Raw genomic sequence first — 23,790 nt, forward strand, 5'->3', positions numbered from 1 at the left:
ACTTATGATTATATGAGAGGAATAAGTGTACTTTTTTTCTGGATACACACACACACACACACACACACACACACACACACACACACGCACACACTCCAGATTCCCAAACTCCACAGAAATCCTGCCTAGCTCCACCCAGGCTCTAGAAGGCCCAAACCATCCATCAATATACAACTTTGAGAACTGATTATGAGAAGAATAACTGCACTTTTTTTCTGGATATGCACGCGTGCACACACACACACACACACACACACACACATATGCACACACTCCAGATTCCCAAACTCCACAGAAATCCTGACTAGCTCCACCCAGGCCCTGGAAGGCCCAAACTATCCATCACTACACAACTTTGAGAACCTGGTGCCTGGACTAGAGACCAGAGCTGGTCTCCAACAAACTGAAAAGTGAGCATCGTATGTTTTCTGAGTCCCCTCCCTTTGCTCCAAATCAGGAAAAGGGAGAAGATGGGCTGCAAATAACCAATAATTATCTGGTGGTGATAATACACCAAGATTAAAATATGACAGGTAAAATAGAAAGGTACTAGAAGATGATGAGAAAGTACTGATTGTCTTATCCGCTCACCTGTCCTACCTGAAGCCTAACTCCAAAGCTGGCAGGAAAAACACACACAAGACCAGGAAGCCCCAAGAAGTACTTACTCACTGGGTCAAGGCAGAGGGACACACATGGTACTGAAGCTGTTGCTCGCTCCAACACTGGTAGGACAAAACAGTCTTGTTTTGTTTCTTCCTGGGCTGTAGGACTCATTCAGTTTATTTTCTTCTTTTCTAAAGATTTTAACACCTAACGTGAGGCTGGAACTCACAACCCTGAGATCAAGAGTCCCACCCTCTACCAACTGAGCCAGCCAGACACCCCCAGACCTGTTCAGTTTAAAGCAAGGAGCAAGAAGATGCCAACGCTTCCAAAATTTTTAGTACTCTTGATGTCTTCAAAGAATGGAAGGTTCAAAAGTTGTCACCCTCAATGGACTATTACACATCTCTAAAATTAGCTCAGAATGATGTGGGCTACTTTATCAACTCCTTTTAACAGCATTTTTTCTACAAGGATTTCTACACAGCTACTATTAAACCCCTGTGGTCTGCCAGGTAGGTACTATTAACCAGATTACATAGATGGGGAACTGAGGCTTAAAGAGGGTAAGTGACTTGTGTAAAGTCAGGAAACTACAAAACGACTGAGTTAGCCCTAGAATCCAGCCCCACCTGACCAAAATGCAGGCTCTTCTATTACACAAATCGCCCCTCTGATAGGCATGGGCTTCACAAAATCAATTCTTTGTGATCATACTTTAATAAACAGTTACAAGGAGAGAAGAACTCACTTCACCGGGTCAAGGGTAAGTCTCCAAGATGGGCTCTAAGGACAAGATCTGTTCTGGGAAACCCAAGCCCACTCCCTACGCCAGGGCCCGTAACTCCCAATATGACAGTTGGGTGGTAAGGGAAACCTTAACTAACAACAATGGCTTTTATACTGAGTCAGGTTTACTCTCATCAAGTCCTTATCACGTCCTTGAACTCCCCTGGATTCCTAAGACGGACCAAGGAGTGAATCACGGGCTATCACAATCACCAGATGCCACTTCTCATGCCCCAACAGTAGGCATAAGAAAAGTAAAAGAGGACTCCTGGGACAATGGCAGCTAAGGCTGCTGCGCTTCCCAAAGCCACCTATGATTAACAAAAAGACAGGAACGGATTAATAGGTAACCAAGGGAAAAGAAATCAGACAAACCAGGGAGGACATTTTTATGCACTGAAATTACGCCAGTGCCTGCTGAAACTCTATACATTCAGAAGAGTTCCAAAAGCCCATTTCATGACAGTCCTCAGAAGAATGACTATGATATCTCTATTAATTTAGCCAATATCAAGAGTGACAAGAATGGGTCAGGCATTCCTCCAGGCACTGGGAATAGAGCCTTTGAGAATACAAAGTTCTGCTCACCTCAGGCTGACAAATAGAACTTAGGCAGGATGAAGAGGGGTAGAGAGGGGATAGAGTTTAAACAGAAAGAAAACATTTATAGATAGTGCTAAGGGCTATAAAAGGAATACAATGGCAGCTTGTAAGAAATCATACATTTCTACTCTAATTGTACACTGCCCTGAATAAAGAGATTCTATTACAAAAAGGGCTGCTGTTTAAGAATAAAAATATAGCCTTAACTTAAATGGAAAAAATGCGAAATGTAATATAGATGGCCAAAACTAGGTTAAAAGCCTCTTTTAAGAGAGCCACAAATGCCAGAGTCTAAGATTTCAACTACAGGACTTTCAAGATAAAAACCAAGAATATAAAAGACCAAAATTCTATGCAAGCTTAAGTATAGTTTCCCCGGCTAAAGTAACAGCCACCAAATACCCGTGGTGCATTTGAAGCACCACGTTTACTTAAATAATTTTAATTTTATTAAATACATTCTGCTCATAGCTCTCAGTGCCAACACTAGAACTCTTCTTCCTTTAGTTGACAATTAGGCTCACTGGGAACAAAATTTGGTTCTTGTCAACACCACTTCAGGGTTAATCCTTATAAAAAATGTCCATCAGGTTAAGACACAACCCCCTTCTACCCCTCAATTCCATCAATGCACCCCACGTCCATAGGCTGGGCTCTGGCCACACTAACAGGGAAGGTGCAGTTCAGGCTACTTTCCACCTAGCCAGGACTACCCTGCATGTGCATGGCACATGACAGTCTCCCACCATTCAGGTCCAGCCACCTCCTGTCTACTTTCGATTGGCTGAGAAAGTGTAATCCCATTCACGCTGATGTGGTACTTCCAGTCACGCCCCTCTGGTAAGCTATGCACTGAACTTATCAGAATCTCTACTATCAGAATCTCAAGCCCAGGTCAGGGAAGAAACATTTAACTGCCTATATTCCCAATATTCTAATAATTCTTAAACGGGTTTCAACATCGGCCATGTCATTCATTTTACACTGTTCTTTCCCCCTCTCAAAGAAATAATCAAGAAATAATATATCTGTGAAGAAATGTTCTCATCCTTATAACTGACAGGAAATCAGGTCCCACTATTTCATCAATCAATATTCTAGAGCTGACTTTTCTCTATTAGTATACTTTTTCAATTGCTTGAAATTAACACTACTATTGCTTGCTAGCATATGACCACTAACATCCAATCAGAAGTGAATACAAATAGGTCATACGCTAGGGTCTAGGAAACGTTACTGCACCTCCATAATCTAGAACCTTCGGTGCTGGTAAGGACCAGTGACCAATCTCTAAGAAAAAATGTGGCCTCTAAATAAAGAGTATTTAAAAAAAAGTTGTTGCCGCTTTTTATGGAATCTGCATTTTATCTTCTCCAAAACACCACCACCAACAACAACAACAAAACCACATAGCCAATTCTCATCTCTGACCAGATTTTCAGTTTGAGAAACATTCTGACTTTCCTTAAAAGCTCACCTCCCAACTCATTTGCATCCCAGTGTCTGTTCGGCTTCCCTGGATTCAGGCAACCAGAGTGACTTTGGAATCCATTCACAGAAGTTCTGAAATCTAAGCCCTTTACATCTACAAAATGGTTTGAATTACTTGGAAACGTGTCTAATTAAGACTATCCTAATGGAAGTCAGCAATAGAAAGTAATAAAATTATACCACAGTATGTGGAAATTTCCTACCAACTGCTCAGAACTCCAGAAGACCCTTTTCTGACCCATCAGCTGCCTTCTCAAAGCACACAGCAAGAATTAAACTTGGCCAGATTCTCTAAGAAGCATCAGGCATTTGCCTTTTTTAAACACTTAAGCAAGGAGCTTGGGAGGTTATCCACCATACATTCCAGGAAAACAGAATTATACAGCTGGATACTTTAAGATCATTTAAAAGTTTAGAGAAACTGTCCAGATCTGACGTTTCAAGAGCAACAGACTGAAAAACGCTCTTCAAAAATGTAATGCTTTCAGATTTTCCTTTCTAGATCTTGGTACCAGAGCTCTGTAAGCAACTGCTGGAAAGCTCGGCGCGCATCTGTACTCTTGGGCCCCAGATGATGAGATTCCTGGGCGCGCACACATACCAATTTGTACAAATGAACAGATTATTCCAATTCTTCTCTCATTTTGCACCGAGTCCAAATTCAGGACTGACACACTCGTCTCTGCAGACAACGAAGGAAAAATGTGACAAAGATTTTCCGGCCAGCCCCTCCCCTCCTCCTCAGCTGCCTGCAGCACACAAGCACACAGCGACTCTCTGCACGGCTCTAATCCGCAGGCCCGTTTATGCGCCATGACATCAGTGCAGTATAATGAGCCAAGTTTAAACTCCATCTGGGACAAATAACGTCCAGGCACACTGTGACTTCTTTTGTTTATATACACTGACTAAATATGTCTTGGTGGTAAATGAACTAACTCTTAAGATTTATTTCCCAAGGCCTCCAAAACAATATTCTGCACCCCTGAAGCAACTCCCGGCCTCCAGTTCTCTTTCCAAGGCTATGCGTAAGTGATTTTTAACAGAACACATGATTTTGAAACATATAATTAACATCTTGAGGAGAGACAAAATCCAAACAGCCCTTCATCAATCTCAAACAAAGAAAAGAGGAACTGGCTAGCGAATGGGTGTGGTATCATGGCTCAGGGTACAAACCCTGCAGGCCACTTAATTCTGTATTCCCCCTGAGAACAAGAAGCTAGCAGAGGTGAAAGATTTAAGAAACGCTCCCGTAGCCAAGTGGCCATTTTCTTTCTCTTTTAAGGATAAACTTAGGGTGTTTTTTCTTGTCATTCTGGCATTACTTAAGAGACATAATTATAAATTCAGCATGAAAAACAAGCTAATAGTTTCAAGTCTTACAATAAGTTTTCAGATTTCTTCAGACACAAAAACTGTGCCTCCGGGGTGATGTAATTTTTGAATGAAAATGAAAGGCGGGGTCTGGGAGGAAAGGAAGGCTGACCAAAAGGTCATCTCCTAACTCCAGGGGACAGGGAACCCCAGCTACTCTGTCTGGGTCCAAAGCTGCTGACCCCAGTGGGAACCACTCCCCCTGCGGCTAATCTCAGGGAAAGAACCACTGGCCTAAAGAAAGGGAGGAGCTCTAGTGACCCAGACCTCTGATGACCTCATTCCCAATTCCTCCTTCCAACTCAACTCTTGCCTCCAAGCCTCAGACACCACCACCACCACCAGCACCTGGTTAGCAATTGTCAGAAGCTGCAGATCCAAAATGATGACTATCACCTTCCAGAACCAACACGAAGATCACAGAACAGGAAGAGTCTTCACAATGAACTTTCATAATTTACTATCTGGCAAAACCCAGTCCCCAAAATCTCTCCCAACTCTTTTACCTGAACAAGACAATGAGCCATGCCCAACCCAAGCAACCCTACCCTTCTGGGAAGGTTCTAAATGGATTCAAATCCCAGTCCTGTGATTTGCCAGCTGGAAGTACTTAACCCTTCTCGCCTCCGGTTCTGTCTGTAAAAATGATCACCACCTTATGGGGTGTATGATTACTGGATGAAATGATGTATATAAGTGCTTAGCACCATTCCTCAAACAGTTATTATTCACTCCCTCCACCACAGAGGGAACAGAAAAATCAAAATATCAAATAAAAGCCATTCTTTCCACCAACTCAACTTACTGCCCACAAATAACCACTCAACTAAAAGCAGGAGACCAAAAGCCTGCTGGCGATCAGCAAGCTTACAGAGTAACATTTAGGTCTGAAGTAAATGCCAAAAACTCAGACACTTGGAATTCTTTCAATGTCAAACATCTGACCTTTAATGAATCTTCTACATTGTTACGGCACTGAAATCTCTGGAAGAGGCAAACCTTACAGAATCTTCTATCCTTGTTGTTAGAAAAAGGGTTAGGAAATGAGCCACTGCCTCCCTCCAAAGAAACAGCACACACCTGGTGTGAGGCCTATCTTCAAGTCTCCTTGAGGGAGGCTCTTTAAAGTTCCAAGGCCCCTTGAAGAAACATGACGTGCAGGGGACATCGATAAAAAATGGGAAAACTTGGGGCGCCTGGGTGGCTCAGTGGGTTAAAGCCTCTGCCTTCGGCTCAGGTCATGATCCCAGGGTCCTGGGATAGAGCCCCGCATCGGGCTCCCTGCTCGGCGGGGAGCCTGCTTCCTCCTCTCTCTCTGCCTGCCTCGCTGCCTACTTGTGATCTCTGTCTGTCAAATAAATAAATAAATAAAATCTTTAAAAAAAAAAAAAAATGGGAAAACTCTTCAGCACCTGACCCTCAGAAAACCACTTGATAAACAAGAAAATGGAGACTCTTTTTTTTTTTTTTATATTTATTTATTTGACACAGATATCACAAGTAGGCAGAGAGAGAAAGGCGGAAGCAGGCTCCTCGGTGAGCAGAGAGCCCGATGTGGGGCTCGATCCCAGGAACCTGGGATAATGACCTGAGCTGAAGGCAGAGGCTTAACCCACTGAGCCACCCAGGCACCCCGAAAATGGAGACTCTTGAGAGGATAATGTCCTCTGTCACCCAACTGCACCCTCCATGGACTACCCCGGTCTTTAAAACAGGTACTATTCACAGACAAGGTGTATATAAGCCCAAGGTCTGATTTCCCATCACAACCCCTAGAAGAAAAATATGGATGCTATTCCTTCGTAATTCATATTATATTCCTGTTTTATATATTACTTTTATTTTTCATCATGACTAAAGTCACCCAATTATAAATAGACAGTTTTTTCAGGATGCTTTTTATATGGACTTTTCACAAGGTAATGAGAAGACGGGCCTCAAACATACCCGTTCTGACAATACAAAACAAAAATTAAAAATGGCAAAGTCAGAAAAGATGTATGAGGTGCACAACTCTGGCCAATTCAGCTACCAAACCACATCACTAACTGAAGCACTCGCTTCAGGGTGTCAAGGTTTCCTTATCACATGAACTAGGACAATCCAGCACAAAGACCGAAGAAACTTCTATCTAAAGTAGTAATACGTTTCAGTCAGTGCTGCATTTTTTTAAACTACTTAGAAAACATATGGACATTTTAACAACACCTCTTAAAAATTAAGTCATGTAACATAAACGGGTAACAAGCACAAGCCCCCTTCTCTCGAAATCTCAGATTTGGCTCACATGATTTAATTTCCATTTCTTGAAAATAATAGGAATGGAACTTTGATGACTTTCTAGCTGACCTGCCCCCAAAGCTAGACCAGTCTGCTCCAGCTCATGCTAACTGCCCAGTTATTTGCAAAGCAGAAATCCCTAGCGAGGTAATTTTCTAAATGCAAGCTGTCCATTTTATCCAAATAAATGCACACCTACTCTACCCCAAGGAGTAAGGAATGATCAATAAAGAGTGAATCTAGGAGAGGCAGGGCCAAATATTCTAATTAATGATCATGCTAACCACACCTGCTGCCCATAAAACACAGTCCCTCTCGGCAATGATCTGATCTGATGGTAGCCTATTAAGGAAAAAGGCCCAGGGCTAAGAGGCAACACCGACCTCGACGTCAGAATGAACACTAAAGGGGCACACATGTGACTTCTTTTTTTTTTTTTTCTGGAGGCCCACTATAGCTTAGCTTCAACTTATTCTAAAGGTAGGGGGTGGCTGGAAAATTACTAAGAGGCACCTGGTTCTGACAAATCCCAATTTAAATGGGGAAATAAATGCAGTCTGAAGGCAGCTAAACCCAGAATTATGTCCACACATGGGGGTATATAGCTCAGTGGTAGGGCATCTGACTGCAGGATTATCTCCACATAATACTGTGTGGCTTCAGCAGCTGGCTCCTCCGCCCGCGGAGGGATTTCACATAGGGATTTGGAACTTAAAGATTCATGGTACTAATTTTATGCTACTTGCTCACTATTGTCTCGTTTGGAACGGAACATATATCATTTCTATATGATCCTATTTTTAAAATCAATCATTTGAAGAAAAAAAAGAAAAGTCTGCCAACATGAAAACAGTTATATGCAAACATATGTCTTACATGTAGATGGAGAACTATCCCTTCTCTTCTTCCTCTGTGTGTCTATGTATTATTTTTACTGCGCTATGAGATACAGCCATGGCTGTCGAATCACATTGAACATGACAAGTACACATTACCAAAAGAAAACAGACATGAGAGGCAGGAAAGCCATCATATTTAACCTTAACCAAAGAGAAAGTTAACACAGAAATGGTATGGAATGCCTCTTCGAGGTAATACCAGAAGTGTCTGCTTTTTAAAAAATTCTATTTCAATAAGCCCTCAAGGAAGTCTCAATTCTTGGAGCCTCTGAAACAAGATGATAAACACAAGTATTTGTATCGCTGCCCTTGGAATGCTGATAGCTTGCATCTGTCTGTGTTTATGTCCCTAACTAGTCTGTAAACAGTAAAATCAAGGCACCCTCTCGTTCCTTCTGCCCTTCCTATGCTTTACTAAGTGCTCAGTGTGGCACTGATCGGGGGCTCAGACTCTATTCACTAAAAAGGAGAGGCCAAAAAAAGACAACACTTGGGTCCTAACTTGTAAGACGGGTAACTGAAACCCTCCCACTAAGCCATATGAACCAGACCCCATGCCAGTTCATTTCGCAAGTCATGAGGAAAAAAAACTAAGAGGCTTGGGGTGCCTGGGTGGCTCAGTAGGTTAAAGCCTCTACCTTCGGCTCAGGTCATGATCCCAGGGTCCTGGGTTTGAGCCCTACATCGATCGGGCTCTCTGCTCAGTGGGGAGCCTGCTCTCTCCTCTCTCTCTGCCTGCCTCTCTGCCTGCTTATGATCTCTGTCAAATAAATAAATAAAATCTTAAAAAAAAACAAAACTAAGAGGCTTAAAATCACTTCCTAAGTATGACACACAAACGACCATGCCTGAAAAATCAAGCATTTTTGCTCTATTTGAAACACAAGATGCGTAAGCACACAATGCAATCTCAAAGGTAAAAATGTTAATTTCCAGGCTCCAACCTCAGACAAGCACAGACAGCAGGCAATGCAGAAACGGAGTGAAGGGGACAGAGTGGGGACTGAGGAGGACAGTCCCCAGCTGGAGCAGGCGGCTGCCACTATCTGCCAAGTGGGAAGACCAGTCCAGTGTTATCACAGAAAGATCCAGAATTTTAGGTAAATCTTCCAATTTTAAGTACTAGCACCTAATTATTATTTTTTATTAATTACATCAATTATAAAGAGACGGGGAGGAGAAGAGGGCCCGTGTGACAAATACAACCAATGGTCAGTTTTCGAGCCCTGGTTTGGATGAATTAAATTTGTTCATTTCATTCATCCATCAACCATTCCGAAGGACCGACCGGATGCTACCTCCAGCGCCAGGCATCGCTCGAAGAGGAGACACAGTTCCTGTTACTGAGTTTACAGGGCAACAGCCAAACGCTGAAGTAAGCTGAAAACAATCACGATGTCAGAACCACTGCAGAGTTTCAAACTGCCGTTCTCTCGCAGTGCAACTTTGCCACGCCGGTGTTTTTCCTTAATCCTCTCCTTTTTTGAAGGCGGCTCCATTTCTACCACTTGAAGGCTACGGACTGCAGTTTGTCTCTTGTTATTACTGCCTTTGGCTAATTAAATTCTGAAGTGTCTCTCAACCCAGACAGCTCAGAGTTGTCATAATTACATGTCGTACGTGGTAATTATTGTGGGTGCCACATATAACAACACCCTCTGATAATACGGCATCAACATTTTCCTTTACGAGACCGAGATTACACAGAGGCTATGACTTTCCAGAAGCCTTTGTAGTGAGCAGAATTGGCAGACCTAAGGCAGAGAGGACTGTAAAAATCAGACCACAGACCTGGATAAAACTCACACCTTTTTAAAGCAGGCCCTCAGAAGCAGGGGCGGCTGCCTGTGCTTCTGGAAAGTAGCTCGGGGCTGGGGAGGGGGGTTGGTGCTCACAGTCAGCATCACTGTGGGATCACTGATGCTGAGGAACAGACAGCAAGGGGTGGACAGCCATACTGGATGCATCAGAGGACCAAAAAGTGTCACTAACAAGGACACGGACTAGCCACAGCTGCAGAGAAGAGATGGCAGAATGTGCAGATATGGTTGGCTTAGGTCCCACTAACATAAGCTCTCCATGGAGTACACCAGCCTTACAGATCAGTGTCCCCACGCGGAGCAGAAACAGACGACAGGATGTGCAAAGCTGAGTAACAGTCCTAGACTTCACTTCAAGTGAGTTCTCCTAGCTCCGTCTGTTTTCCCGCCTGCCTCGTCCACTCCCTGATCCCACCCCTCCTCGGTGCTCCCAGGGCAAGGGCATCTTCTGCAATCCAAGCACTTCTCCTATGGCTCTACATGTGTGTAAATACATGCAGACCATTCTATTTTGGTGGACCACATTTTGCTCCCCAACCTGACCGCTCATTCCTTCAGGGCAAGAACAGGGTCCTATTCATCTAATTCATCTTTGTGTTGCTCCTAATACAGCGCGAGCACAGGAGACATTCAACAAATACTTATTGAAAGGAACAAATCTATTACGCGGTCCAAGTTCAGTCGTAAATCCTGCCCAAATCGATCCCAAATCTCGAAGAAAAGGAGATGACAGCATCTGGAAGCGTGAGTGGTGGACGGAACACGGACAGCAGTCTGCGGTGACCATTTTCTTTCAACACCTACACAAGCTGTACTCTCCTCATACATCTGGATGCGGAAGAGTCTGCCCAAAGACCAAGCTTCCCCATGCTGAGCTCCCCAAAACAACGCTTGACCAACCTAACTCTTTCCATTTTCAACCCAAGCCCCAGCCTCTAAATAGGATCCTGTCATAAAAGGCGCTGTTATATAATGTGGCTCAGCAGTAAGAGCTACAGCCTCTATTTTAACTGCTCTCGTTTGAGTATCTTTCTTCCTCCTGAGCAAAGTCCCCAAGAACTGCTCATTCATTAGCCTACGCTATACTGACTGTGGACCGCTTTCTGGGTCTCCCTGACACGGTGGCGATCGGGATATTTACAGAGTAAACCTGTGTGGTGAGAGGACCTGAACCACTGAATGCAAGGAGGGAGCCATCAAGGAAAAGTTATTAAGAAGACATCAAGCAGAACAGAAAAGGTCACCGGACTCGGAGGAGAAGCACATCTGATGTAAGAGACACACCGATGACGAGCACCGTCAGAACGTGGAACATTTTAATATGTTTAATGTGCTGACTGGAAATGTGTACTCAGAGTAACGCTCCAGGAAATCACCACTGGCTGTGTGCTCCTTCCAGGGGAAACAAAGGCTTTGGCAATGAAGAAACAAAAGAGGGAAGAAACCGGATCCTGATAAAATGACAGGCTGCATGCTGATCGAAAGGCAAAGACAAAGTCAAGAGAACTGTAGACACGGATGAGGTATCTCAATCTTCCGTCTTTCAGGGCAAGCCCATGTGTGCCCATGTCATCCCAAGCCACTGGGAGAATCGAGTTTTTTATTTACATTAAGGATATCCACTTCCTGAAGAAGAGGCAGTACGATTACTCATTAGCCATTAATATCCTACAAGCTTAAAAAAAAAAAAAAAAGTAAGAAATACGACAAAGGAAACATTTGCTAGTTGCCCTCTGAGAATGGAAGGAGAAAGAGGCATCTAAATCTATCCCCACCCTCACTGATCCCCTAATGAACATATATAGAAGATAGAAAGAGGCATACATACCAACCTCCTATAGGTTCTAAGTATCACAGATTAAATTAGCAAATCAGTACAGTCTGCGTTAACACTTCGGTTCTTAACCTTATGTTTTCCTTATTTAAACAGGGTGAGTGCTGTAATTCTTCTTCAGAGATTATTAAAGTACTAAACCAATAGAGGAGTGCCTGGATGGCTCAGTCGGTTAACTGTCCGACTCGTGATTTCAGCTCGGGTCATGATCTTGGGGTTGTGGGATCAAGCCCTGCATCAGGCTCCCTGCTCAGTGGGGAGTCTATTTGAGTTTCTCTCCCTCTGCCCCCTCCCTGACACTTGTGTGCTCACGCTCTTTCTCTCTCTCAAATAACTTATCTTTTAAAAAAATAAAGCAATAAAACAAAATACTAAGGCAACAGAAAAAGCTGGAAATTGGTGATGCTTGCACTCTCATGCTTCAAACTAGCGGTTACATTTCTAAACCTCTAAAACCAAAGACAGTTAAATTTATGTATCATAGGTTCTGGAAATGTAGGCACCAATACTCTGATTATTGATGGGCACTGGCCATAATTTATATAGGGCCATACACAAAAACTCAGGTCAGGAAACCTGACAAGAATAGTATGTTGTCGGACATATTCAGGGAAGCAAACTTAACTTAGCTACACTGATCTATTTAGAGGCAGAAGAAATTATAGTGAGAGGAACAGGGATACTTTATTTAGAAAACGGTGGTTCAAAATAAAACTGTTCTATTTCACTCCTAGGTAGAGATCCAAGAGAAATGAAGATTTACATGCACACAAAAATTTGCACACAAATGTTCACAACAGCGTTATTCCTAACAGCCAAGGAGTGAAAAGGACCCAAATGCCCATCAACTGATGAATGAAGAAAGAAAACGTAATATATTCATGTGCTAGAGTTAATACTTGCCAGTTAACAAGGCAGAACGTACTGATACATGCTATGACAAACCTCTGAAAGAAGTCAGAAGCAAAAGACCACACGTGCACATTTTCATTTAGACAAAATGTCCGGAATGGGCAAATTACTTACAGAGAAAGGAAAGAGATTAGTGGTTGCCTAGGAATATGGGGAAGAAAGGACTGGGAAGTGACCACACCAGGGTTTCTTTTTATCATGATGAGAAGGTTCTAAAACTGTGGCCATGCGTGCACAATCCTGTGACTATAGCAAATTCCACTGTGTACCTTAAATAAGTGAATGACAGGGCGTGTGGATGATAGGTCAAAAAAGCTATTCAACACGCAAAAACTGTTAGGTGGCTTCTGTCCACACTGTGTGTTTACTCCTGTGCTTGTTCATTCCACTCATAACATATTTTTTAAAATCTTCATTCGTGACGAGGAGGGCTTTTCATTTTAAGGAAAGAATCATCCTTTTCCTGCTACCTCTATAAAATGACAAACCAACGTTTCCAATCTTAACATGACTCTGCATACCGAGATTTTACAGCGTCTCGTTTAGAAAGCCAGAACAGAGCGGGCGATCTCGGCAAGAACGCACACTAACGGGATCCAGAAACCATCACGACAACACTCAGGAGGCGGCGGCCTGGGGGGACCGGGGAGCTTCCTCATAACTGCGGTGGTTCTTTAGCATATACGGAAATGTTTACAATGTGCTCTGCACAGCTGCAAAGTATTAAGAATGCTGTAAACGCACGCAAGGTAAGCTTCGCCATATTTGCTTCGAACGCGAAGGTCGAGGCACAGCCCCGCGGCCGGAGGGCAGCTCCTCCTGACAGTCTCATTTGGGTGGTGGCTCAAGTGCCGCCCTCCCCTCCCTTCAAATGTCACCCCCAAGGGTCTGCCAGACAGCGTCCGCCAGACAGCGTCCGCCATGCCATTGTTGAAGTCAACCCTGGGTCTCCAGAAGGTCCTGGTTGAGACGAAAAGGTAATGCCTCAGAGGGACGGCACAGGGAAACGAGAAAACACTAGCAGAGCTTCCCACGCTGACAGTGCTCTCACGAACATGCTGGGCATTTCTAAAACCCAGCCGGCTTCCTGCAACAAGCGTGGCCAGCACCAGCCCCACAAAGAGACACAGCACCAGAAAGGCAAAGATTCTCCTTACGCCCAGGGGAAAGCGGCATTATGAGAGGAAGCACAGTGGCTATACTTGGCAGACGAAGCAGATTTTCTGCAAAAAAGGCTAAAACTACAAAGAAGATTGTGCTAGGCTTGAATGTATCGAGCACAACTGCAGAGCTAAGAGAAGGCTGGCTATTAAGAGACACAAGCAGGGAGGGCTGGCTAGTTCAGTTGGTAGAGCATGTTAGTCTTGATATCGGGGTTGTAAGTTCGAGCCCCGCATTGGGTTTAGAGATCAGTTCAAAGTAAAAATAAAAAAGAGATGCAAGCCTTGTGAACTGGGAGGAGATGGAAGAGAAAGGACCAAGAGATCCAATTCTAAGCTTTGTATTTTGTTATATTATGAAGACAATAAAATCTCTAGGTTATGCTCAGAAAATTTTTAAAAAATTAAAAAAAAAACAAAACCATAAAACATTAGTAGGGATCATATTCTCCGGTGTGTCTCGTGTCCTGATCCTTTGACACAGGTCTCCTGAGCATCACACCAAACAGGCTATTAGGAACAAGCAGCAAATACCAACAGGTGTCTTAGGCAAGCACCCAACACTTGTGCAGTCCCAGACTTTTGGATCCTGACCTTTGGTCCTTGCTCTTTTTGTTGATCTCCTCTCTCCTTACCTCCTCTCTGGTATTTTTCCATTGTTTTTGGTTCTGCTTGCTCCTGAGGTCTGTCTTCACCTTGTGCCTTAACCCAGGTTCCACGCAAAGGCCCTGAAGATTCTACTCTAACTAGGCCAAGGCTAAATGTTACGGCCCAAAGGAAAGAGCAGAGGTTTCAGGAAAGGAGGGAGACACAGATGGGGAGACTCTGGGGGCAGAAAGAGGAAGAAAGACGTCAGGCACAGAGGCCACTGCCTAGGTTGAGCCACAGTGACAAAGAGGTAACCTCAAGGCATGATAAATCTTGGGTTGATCCTGCAAGGAGGGAGATTTCAAACACACTCCGCCCACTTAACAAGTATGTCCCATTAAGAGAAACTCAGGGTTCATGCCAATCAACAGCTTGGCCCATATAACCTGTAAATGTTAATGCTGTGAGCACGACCATACCTGCTAATTAGAAAGCCTAAAACATTTCGTGCCAATGATCATTTTTAGAGTAAATATAGCCCGTTTGAGAAAGCTTGATATTTGATGGTGCAGAAAAAAAATGAATTAAGATTTTCCCATTCCTGGCTTTACAGATACAATAAAAATGTGATCTTATTAATCCAAATTATTAAGCAGCTTCTCCTTAGAGCTGAGGTAGACGTGCAGAGCAATGAAATGCCACATGACCTGAAGATGTCCACAGTCTTTTCTCAGGCTTTGGTCATTTCTAGGTGCAAGAAAGTTTATGTGTGAAGAGAGAATTCAAAAATTCTGTGTGAAGAGAGAATTCAACAATTCTGTAACTAAGGATTTGGTGTGCCAGAGATCATAAACTACAAAAGGGTGTTCTGTGCAAACTGAACAGCACCGAGGAACAAATTACCAAAACACAAAAATGGTGCACAGTGACGTGGACACGTGGCCTCGGGTCTCCAAGTACCTACGCGAACGGGAATTAGATGACTGAGCGGAGGCCCAAGGTGCCTCCCAAGTTAAGTCACATCTGAATACCTTGGCTTTTTCAGCCTTTTAATTAGTGAAAAGGGAGACCAGACACCTAAAACGGTCCCTTGTACTTTGGAAATCCTCGTGAGCAGAGCATGGAGAGTACAATGAATAGGCCAAGGGCTACACCTGGAGGGCTGACGGGCCTCAGCCCTGCACTGCAATGTTATTCCAGGTGTTCTAGGGCAGCTCTGAGCGGGGCACTGACATGACGTGGGTATTCTTCAAGTTCTTCTCTACATATTTATTGGAGAGAGAGAGAGAGCACGCACATGTGCAAGCAGGGGGGGCGGGCAGAGGAAGAGGGAGAGGGAGAGAGAATCTCAAGCAGACTCCACGGTGAGCGCAGAGCCTCACACGGGGCTCAATCGCAAGACCTTGAGATCATGACCTGAGCTAAAGCCAAGAGTCGGGCACTCAACTGAATGAGCCACCCAGGCACCCCTGATGTGGTGTTTTTGGAAACTCTCTCAAATGACTGCTGTGTGGCAAATACTTTCTGCTGGGGCAAAAGTGAAAGCAGAGACACCAGGGAGAAGGAATGCCCTACCCTGGCGAGAGATGCTGGCTTGGAGTCCAGTGGCAGTAGCGGCAATGAAGTAGATGTGGCAAATTAATGGTTTCAGCACATGTTTCTGAGATGAAGCCAACAGGCCTTGCTGACAGGCTTGGGAAAAGAGGACAAGAGATGCAAGTGAAGACTCTGGGCTTGAAAAGCAACAGGGCAAAGGAAGATGAGGCTCTATTTAAAGAACACCTACTGTCAGGGAGGCGGACAGGAAGTGGTAACTCCACAGGGATGTGGAGTCAAGAGAGAGGATCTTGTGCTGGAGAGTTGTTTGTGGGTTTGAGGTAAAAGATACTACAGGATGTCTGGTGGAAATGATCCAGCGCAGAGAGAGAGAAAGAGATTGAGTCAGGAAGGGAAGTGCCTTTATCAGTGGTGAAAAGGGGTAAAGTTCATCCAACCAACAAACATTTACTGAACACCCATAGATATTCTTTGTTCTTGAAAGGTTTATGGTCTAAAGCACAGTTAAGTAATATAAATAAATTAGGCAGCAAAGTAAGATCCAATAGAGGCAAAGTATGAATGGACTGTGATGGATAAAGGCTGTTCACGTACTGTAACAGATTGAGGTGGCGGGGGCAAGCACACACGGACATTAAAGGAATGGCTGATTAACTTATCTGAGTTACTGATCAAGTCTGGGCAAACATTTTTCACACAATTGTTCCCAATCCTACTTTTCCTAAGACAAAGACTTTTTTTACTTTCATGCTCCTGAAGAACTGTGCAAAGACAAAAGGGTATTTATTTAGTAAAAGACTGAGCAAACCCTGTTTTCTCAGTCACTAAAAAAAATCTTATCGGAACAGTTCATCTAATGATTTTTTAAAGTTTTACTTCCCATTTAAATTTCTTCCCAAGTGCTACATGAATGAGTCTGCAATATCTTTTCTATTTGGCGATATTCAGTAATACTGACAGAGAATAAGTCCCGTCACTTTCTGGGAAGCAGACTCTCCATTTGGAAGGACCGCTCTAGGAGCTGGGGTGGGTTCACGTGGACCTGTGCATCTTGCCGAGGTCACCCCTCTCCCCCACCGTGTGAGATCAAAACCTGACTCACCCTCAGAGTGTCTTGCTCTGGCCATCCAGGCCAACTAGTCAAGCACAACACAGGACCTGAATAAACAGACATTTTCTTCCGAAGACTAGTACATATTTTCAAAATGATTCATTTAAAAATCAGACATTTTTCTGATGCTTCAGCAGCAATACCAACTGAATGAGGTAAGATTTGCTGTTATCAAATAATCAGATATTCGTAAAAATCATTACTATTTCTACAGCAAAAACACTTACCTCTGGAACTATTAATGTTCACAAGCACAGACCTTTGCATCTCAAACCAGAACAAGAACTGGGTTAATGGTTTTCACTTAGACAGTTGGGACTTAAATTTTCCTCTTACTACACCAACCTGCTGAGCCGCGTCTCCATTCACCAAGTGAGGCATCATGGCTACCTCTCCGTTCAGCAATGGTGGCAGTTCCAGAGGGATTTGGTCGGTCATCATCATTGTGACGTACATTCATGGAGAATTTCCCTCAACTGGCTTCCTGCAAGAGAACCACCATTTTTTAAAAAGGACCCAGGACCCCAAAAAGTCATGTAGAACAACATCAGCAATTTAAGTGCACCATCAGAAAGTCAGCTGAAAGTCAAATTATTCTAATCCTATAGTGCGGCGTTATTGTGCCAGGCCCCAAGGAGGGGTAAAGCCAAAGCAAGAAAATGGCTGGAACTAGGAGACCACCAACCTGAGTCTCCGAGCAGCCGTGTGGAACATAACCTCCCAGACGTAGACTTTGTCGTTTAGTTATAAATTTTTTAAATATATGAGTAATTCTAACTACCCTACCCCAGGGATATTTCTGGGGCTAAAATGAGACAATACTGTGAGAAGGTCAAGTGTCAAACAAAAACTGGTGGTATCATTATCTTTAATTATAGGAAACAAGGCCAAAGAGGATGACCTACAAAAACAGGTGTTCCTTTTCATTAGGATCAAAATACTGTTCATAAGCAGTTAATCCAAGCAAGTTAACAAAGCTTACACTGCAATTGTTGCAATTTCTGACCCTGCCACTAATTTGGTAATTAATCATGTTCTAATTATCTCTCTCCTGTTATTTCCTTGAATTGACTTTAACATGCTGTGCATTTATGTCTTCATCACTGTGCAGATTTTGAACTCCCCTGTATCTCAGACAGAACCCATGGCACCTTGTGCAGAGTAGGGCTGAAAAGCAAACGACCTTGCTTCCTCGGAAAAAATGATTTTCATACAAGTATTCAAGACAACACAAAGCCATTGTCATTCCAAAATGGTACCTGCTACCAAAAACTACCTTTCCAATTCAACAGTGGGAAAATAACAACAAATTCCTATTTAAAATTATAACTTGCTGGGGCATCTGGGTGGCCCAGTCGGTTAAGTCTGCCTTCAGCGCAGATCATGATCCCTGGGTACTGAGATCGAACCCCACCTCCGACTTCCTGCTCAGCAGAATCTGCGTCTCTCTCTCTCTCCCTCTGCCCCTTCCACCACTCATTCTTCCTGTCCCTCTCAAATAAATAAAGAAAAACTTTTAAAAAATAAAAATAAAATTATAACTTGTTCTTTAAGAAGTATTTACATATCCTTCACTTATGCCTAAAAATTTATGGCATAAGAAGTTTAACATCATGTGCCAAGAAGAGAAAACAAAGACACACATTTTAAATCTGTTCAGAAACAAATGGACATGCACTTTTATCACTTATAATGAAATCCCTCCAAATATCAAATCGAGGATATCTGATCAATGAATCCTTTAATCCAAATCACAACTGGGAACCCCAATGTCCAAATCAAGCAAAACGGTAGGATAAATCCTTTAACAATTATCTCAAAGTTGTCTCAGGTGTGACAGAAATAGAATATTTTTCTCATTCTTAAACCCCTCCATTCTGAACATTAAATATACTTCCCTCTCCTGCAATCCCACCCAAAAGAAACTCCTTCCCTGGAAGTATCAAATGATGCATAAAAGCCACCCAAGAGACTGTAAACTTTTTTATTTTAAAAAGGTAAAATTTTACACTGTTCATTATAACCCCATTCAGAGAAACTAATTATTTTAAGCACCAAACAACGAAGTCTTGTCCCAACTAGGGAAGCACATTCTGTAATAACAGGTCTTATAATTCGGTGTTAATAGTACCATCCTGCTGTTTTTATGAGGCAATTACTCAGTTCCTAAGCAAATAAAAGTACAAAACCCAAAGCCCAATAGTTTATCCTGATGAAAGAAACAGATTCTTGCACAATAAAATTAACTAAGATAATTCCATTGACACGATCATGACATCACTGTTTGATTGAGTAGGTCGAATGAGGGAGAACTGATGTCCATTTCAATTTTATTTCTAATATATTTAATCCTCCCAGTGCATAAGGATAGGGCAGCTACTTTCCTCAGACTGCCGATATTACACAGGTTTGCTTCTGAAGTGGAATGTTTTATTTCATGTTTCTTCCAAATTGCAAGCTGGATAAACAGGACAGTCATTTACATCAGGGGTCTGAGTATGTAAAGCCTCAGGGTGAAGCGGCTCTCTCTTCCACCTTTTCCTCGATCCTCCCCAGGAGAGTCCCAAGGCACTGGGCTGGGGAGGTTGTGGTGCGGGGATTATGGCTCCCTCTTCTCCCCCTTCCCCCAGGGAGGGGCCAAAGCCCTTTGCCACAGGAGCCTTCATCTCACAGACCAACCCAAGGACGGAATCTGTCCTTCTTTTCTCTTCCCAAGAGGGGCAGCTGGAGCAAACCGACTTCAGGGATTTGTCCCTAGGTCCTTTCGGCCTCTACTCTAGGTCCTTCCATTAGGCCAGAGAATGGTGAATAATGAATGGGGAGAGGGGTAGTACAAAGGACTGAGGTCCTCAGTCAGGACCTGCTTTGGGCTGTGGGCTCCTTCTCTCCACATGGTCCAACCCAGCTGCCTGATTTTTCATGTTTGAGACTCAAATCCCATCAACCTGCTTCTCACTGTCTCTTGTATCTGCAGGTACTAGGCAGCAGGAGATAGCTATAATCTGAAACCAAATTCAGGCATTCCTGGTCCCCTGGTCCCCTGTCCTTAATACAAAAGAGTATCTCAAGGCCAACATTGTATCTAACAGTGACAATTCCAATTTAAGAAAATTTCTGGTTGGCGCCAAGTTAACCCATGGCACTTGCTATTAATAGGAACATTCTTAACCACAGATGTCAGGTCCAAATTATAGAGTTAAATCCAGGCTCTACAACTGTGGGATAAGGAGATAGACCTGAGGCCTAAAAGGTCCTATAGATGGAGAATGGGAGAGTAGGGGACCCACACAGAGTTACAAAAATACCCACCAAAACCAAGTCCACTAGGGAAAAGAGATAATTATAATTGTATTTGCTTTTGAAAACTGTACAGGCAACTTTGGGTAATGCAGCCATTCTATAAAGAAAAAAGATGCCTGAATCCCTTTTTCCCCCTTCTACAATGGATTATCTACCTCACCCATGCCTGTCTACCTCGCCGATGTATGGTGATTATTTCAGATTACTGGGAAGGGGGCCGGATAGGGGGAAGGGAGGACAGAGGGAACTGGGGAACTGTGCTTGAAAGAAAGTCAACTATGTGACAATCACTCGGACAGCCGTCAGTGTGAATTTATAAACATCCCACACTCCTAATGCCTAAACTCAACCACAGTTAATCACGGAGGAAACTGAAGAATGAATAAAGAGAACAAAAGTCACCGTGAAGCCGGGCACGGAGCCCCGCTTCTCCATAACCAAAGCTGCTGATCCTCTTGTCCCTAGGCCGGCTTGCTAAAATCCAAGGCCTGTTTTTCTAATCCCTAAGAGTTTTATCAGAAGTAAACCAAACTTTATCCCCAGTGGAGTATCAGGTAAAAGATTCATGAGAAACAAACTGAGGGTTTTGGAGGGATTTGTGGGGGGTTGGGTGAGCCTGGTGGTGGGTATTAAGGAGGGCACATATTGAATAGAGCACTGGGTGTGGTGCATAAACAATGAATTTTGGAACACTGAAAAAAATAAAATTAAAATTTAGAAAAAAAAAAAAGATTCATCTAGGTGGGGAGGTACTTGCAGCCATCAGTACTTAAATTCCCATTTCTAGGCTCTCTGCCCATACATACAATAGTTTCACTTGACTGGAATGCAAAAGATATAATGAAAAAAGTCAGTAAGTTATCTCTAAGCAAGATAATGCCCAGCTATTTAGCAAGGCAATGGCCTGCCAAGTTGTCCCTTAAAATGACTGTGGAATACAAACAATTTAGCATCACAGATGAAGCAGCAAGTGTGGAAGCCTTATTATCCAAACAGTTAACTTTAAGGAACAAAACTTACTTTATCTGTAATGACTGTGGACAGGAATGACACATCCCCCTCTTTAAAGAGCAGGCTGGCCGTAAATTGACTTCTTCTTAGGGATGTGGGGTTATTGTTCCCAACGATACTGTGTTTAGTCACAGGGTGATGTGTTAAGGAGTTACTGAGGCATTCTGACCTTACATACCCAGAGAAATTCACCCCTATTTCAAGATCCTATGAGTAATTGTTGGTTTTCTCCTCTTTCTCATGAGGCAATACTGCGAGCCACACACCAAACCCCCTCGCATTTCAGGACCATATCCTAAGCTTGCTGTCTTACATCTTCCTTGGGCTAAGAAGCCAGAGGGCTAGTCATGTACATACATAAGGGGAAGGGTCCTTGTGGGGTCACTGAAGCTCCCAGATGTGTCTTCAACCATCTTCCTTGATTATTTGCTGATTATCAGCTCTAAGGGAAGCTGAATGGCCAGACGGGTAACCTCCAGAAAACTGAGCTACGCCTGTTTTTTGTTAGAGTCAGAAAGTCTCGGAAGAAACTACCCTGACAAAACACTTATTTTCCGGAGCTCCTGGGTGGCTCAGATGGTTAAGCATCTGCCTTCAGCTCAGGTCATGATCCCAGGTCCCTGGGATGGAGCCCCGTGTGGGGCTCCCTGCCTAGTGGGAAGCCTGCTTTCCCTTTCCCACTGCCCCTGCTTGTTTCTGCTCTCGCTGCTTCTCTTTCTCTCTCTCTGTCAAATAAAAAAACAAAATCAGAAACAAAAAACACTTATTTTCTTCGTCTGGGTTCCTTCTCCCCTAGACAGGTGTGTATCTGAGCTGGCCAAATCGGTCCCAGAACTCACATTATTTTATTCAAGGCTGTGCCACATTCACACTCTCCCCCTCGCACATATCCAAGTTCTTGCAAGGACCCCATTCTCTAGACCACTACCCTTCACACATGAAGAATAAAATTGTGCTGCAAAACTAATATGGATTAAAAAATGGAAAACAGAGGACCACAGAGGACCCCTGCTACAACACTCTTCTAACCATCTCTACTTCCCCCATCCTGCCTCCACAGCTCCAAGGTCTCGTTCCTTGTCTTCACTGTGCTCTTACCCATACTTCCATTTCAAAGAATTGGGTAACAACCACAGGCCTTCACCACCTCTCCCCCCTAACCACACATCCTAACACTAAAACCACAAGTGCTTCATGCCTAGCCAGTTCTAGCCTTCTGACTGACAGGGGAGGGATGTCACGTGAGCACTTGTGGTTACCTTCCCCCTCTCCTTGCCACCTTCAGTACCTGCTAGCAAGGACCAGCGCTAAGGGACTTAGGGATGAAGTCCCTCGCGAGCTAACAGCAGTGGGGCGGGGGGAGGCCTGGGCACTCTGGGAAACAAAATGAACAGATCCTCACTGTTAGTAAGACATTTCTCTCTGTCCAAACATATGCCCCAAAGCTTTTAAAAAACACCTTATTTTAAAAGAATATTACAAAAGGTCTTCAGTTTTTACATTACTCTAGGCAACTGGCTTATTACTTTTTCCTCTTATGTTGCTTCCCCCACTCCAAATCTAAAAAGGTTTTCCATGGTATTTTGGCCCCAGCCTATACCAAGAAACACATTGGCCAAATTCATGAAAAACATGATTCTCAGGAAAGAACCTCCAAAGGCCAGAGAAAGCAATTATATACTAGGAAGCTTTTCTCACTTGAAAAAAACTAAAACCCTAATCACTGCGGGGAGAGTTTTAAGTCGGTGGACCTGGCCTTCAAATTAATAACAAAACGTCCTGGTCCCTCACTCCGTGGGCCAATGACCCAAATTTCCTTACATTAATTCAAGATGTGAATGAGCAGTACAATACCCAAATTAGTTTCAGATGACAAGAGAAAAAGAAACGTCACAACACAAAAAGGAACGAAGTACTACCATCAGAACCCAAGGGCAGCCTGGCTGCAGGATATGGACCTGAGTCTCCGCGTTAAATCCAGTCAGGGCAGAGGCACCTGCTCCCAAGCTCACTTTACCTACACTCTGATGTGTTTTTTGACTGACTTCTAGACTATCCCAGGGAAGTGTCTAGAAAAGCAGCTACAGTAAGGGAACCAATAAGAAGACTGCACATGATCAGTGTTAACTTTTTGTTTCCATTCTGTAGTTTAAAATGCACTTTCAAAAATCAAATGGGTTCCTTGTTGAAAGGGAAATTGACAGAAAACACATCAATAATGACAGGAACCTCTTACAAAGCAACAGGGCAAATAAGTCATCTAATATATATTAATAAATAAAAAATTCATACCACTCAAGGTAACTATGATTCCAAAAAGTTTGCACCTTTTCCAATAAAATACAAAGTAACCCATCACATTCACATAAACTAAACAGCATGTAAACATTTTGCTTACAATATGTTGGTTCTACAGCCTGAGAAAAATATCCTCATGGGAACATTAGTAAAA

General features: G+C 43.3%; 1 protein-coding gene across 1 annotated transcript in view; it reads right to left on the reverse strand.

Annotated features, from left to right (window-relative positions):
• Positions 1-17,511, reverse strand: part of LOC116862993 (fibronectin type III domain-containing protein 3B-like) — a 28,729-nt gene extending 11,218 nt beyond the window's left edge. Inside the window, exon 1 of the mRNA XM_032850460.1 lies at positions 17,373-17,511. Within this exon, the coding sequence (XP_032706351.1) occupies positions 17,373-17,483 (111 nt within the window). The 5' untranslated portion in view covers positions 17,484-17,511. The remainder of the gene's footprint in view (positions 1-17,372) is intronic.
• Between the last annotated feature and the right edge of the window lie 6,279 nt (positions 17,512-23,790).

Source organism: Lontra canadensis, unplaced genomic scaffold, assembly GCF_010015895.1.
Source record: "Lontra canadensis isolate GAN:19392208 unplaced genomic scaffold, GSC_riverotter_1.0 scaffold426, whole genome shotgun sequence".
NCBI classification, from domain to species: domain Eukaryota; kingdom Metazoa; phylum Chordata; class Mammalia; order Carnivora; family Mustelidae; genus Lontra; species Lontra canadensis.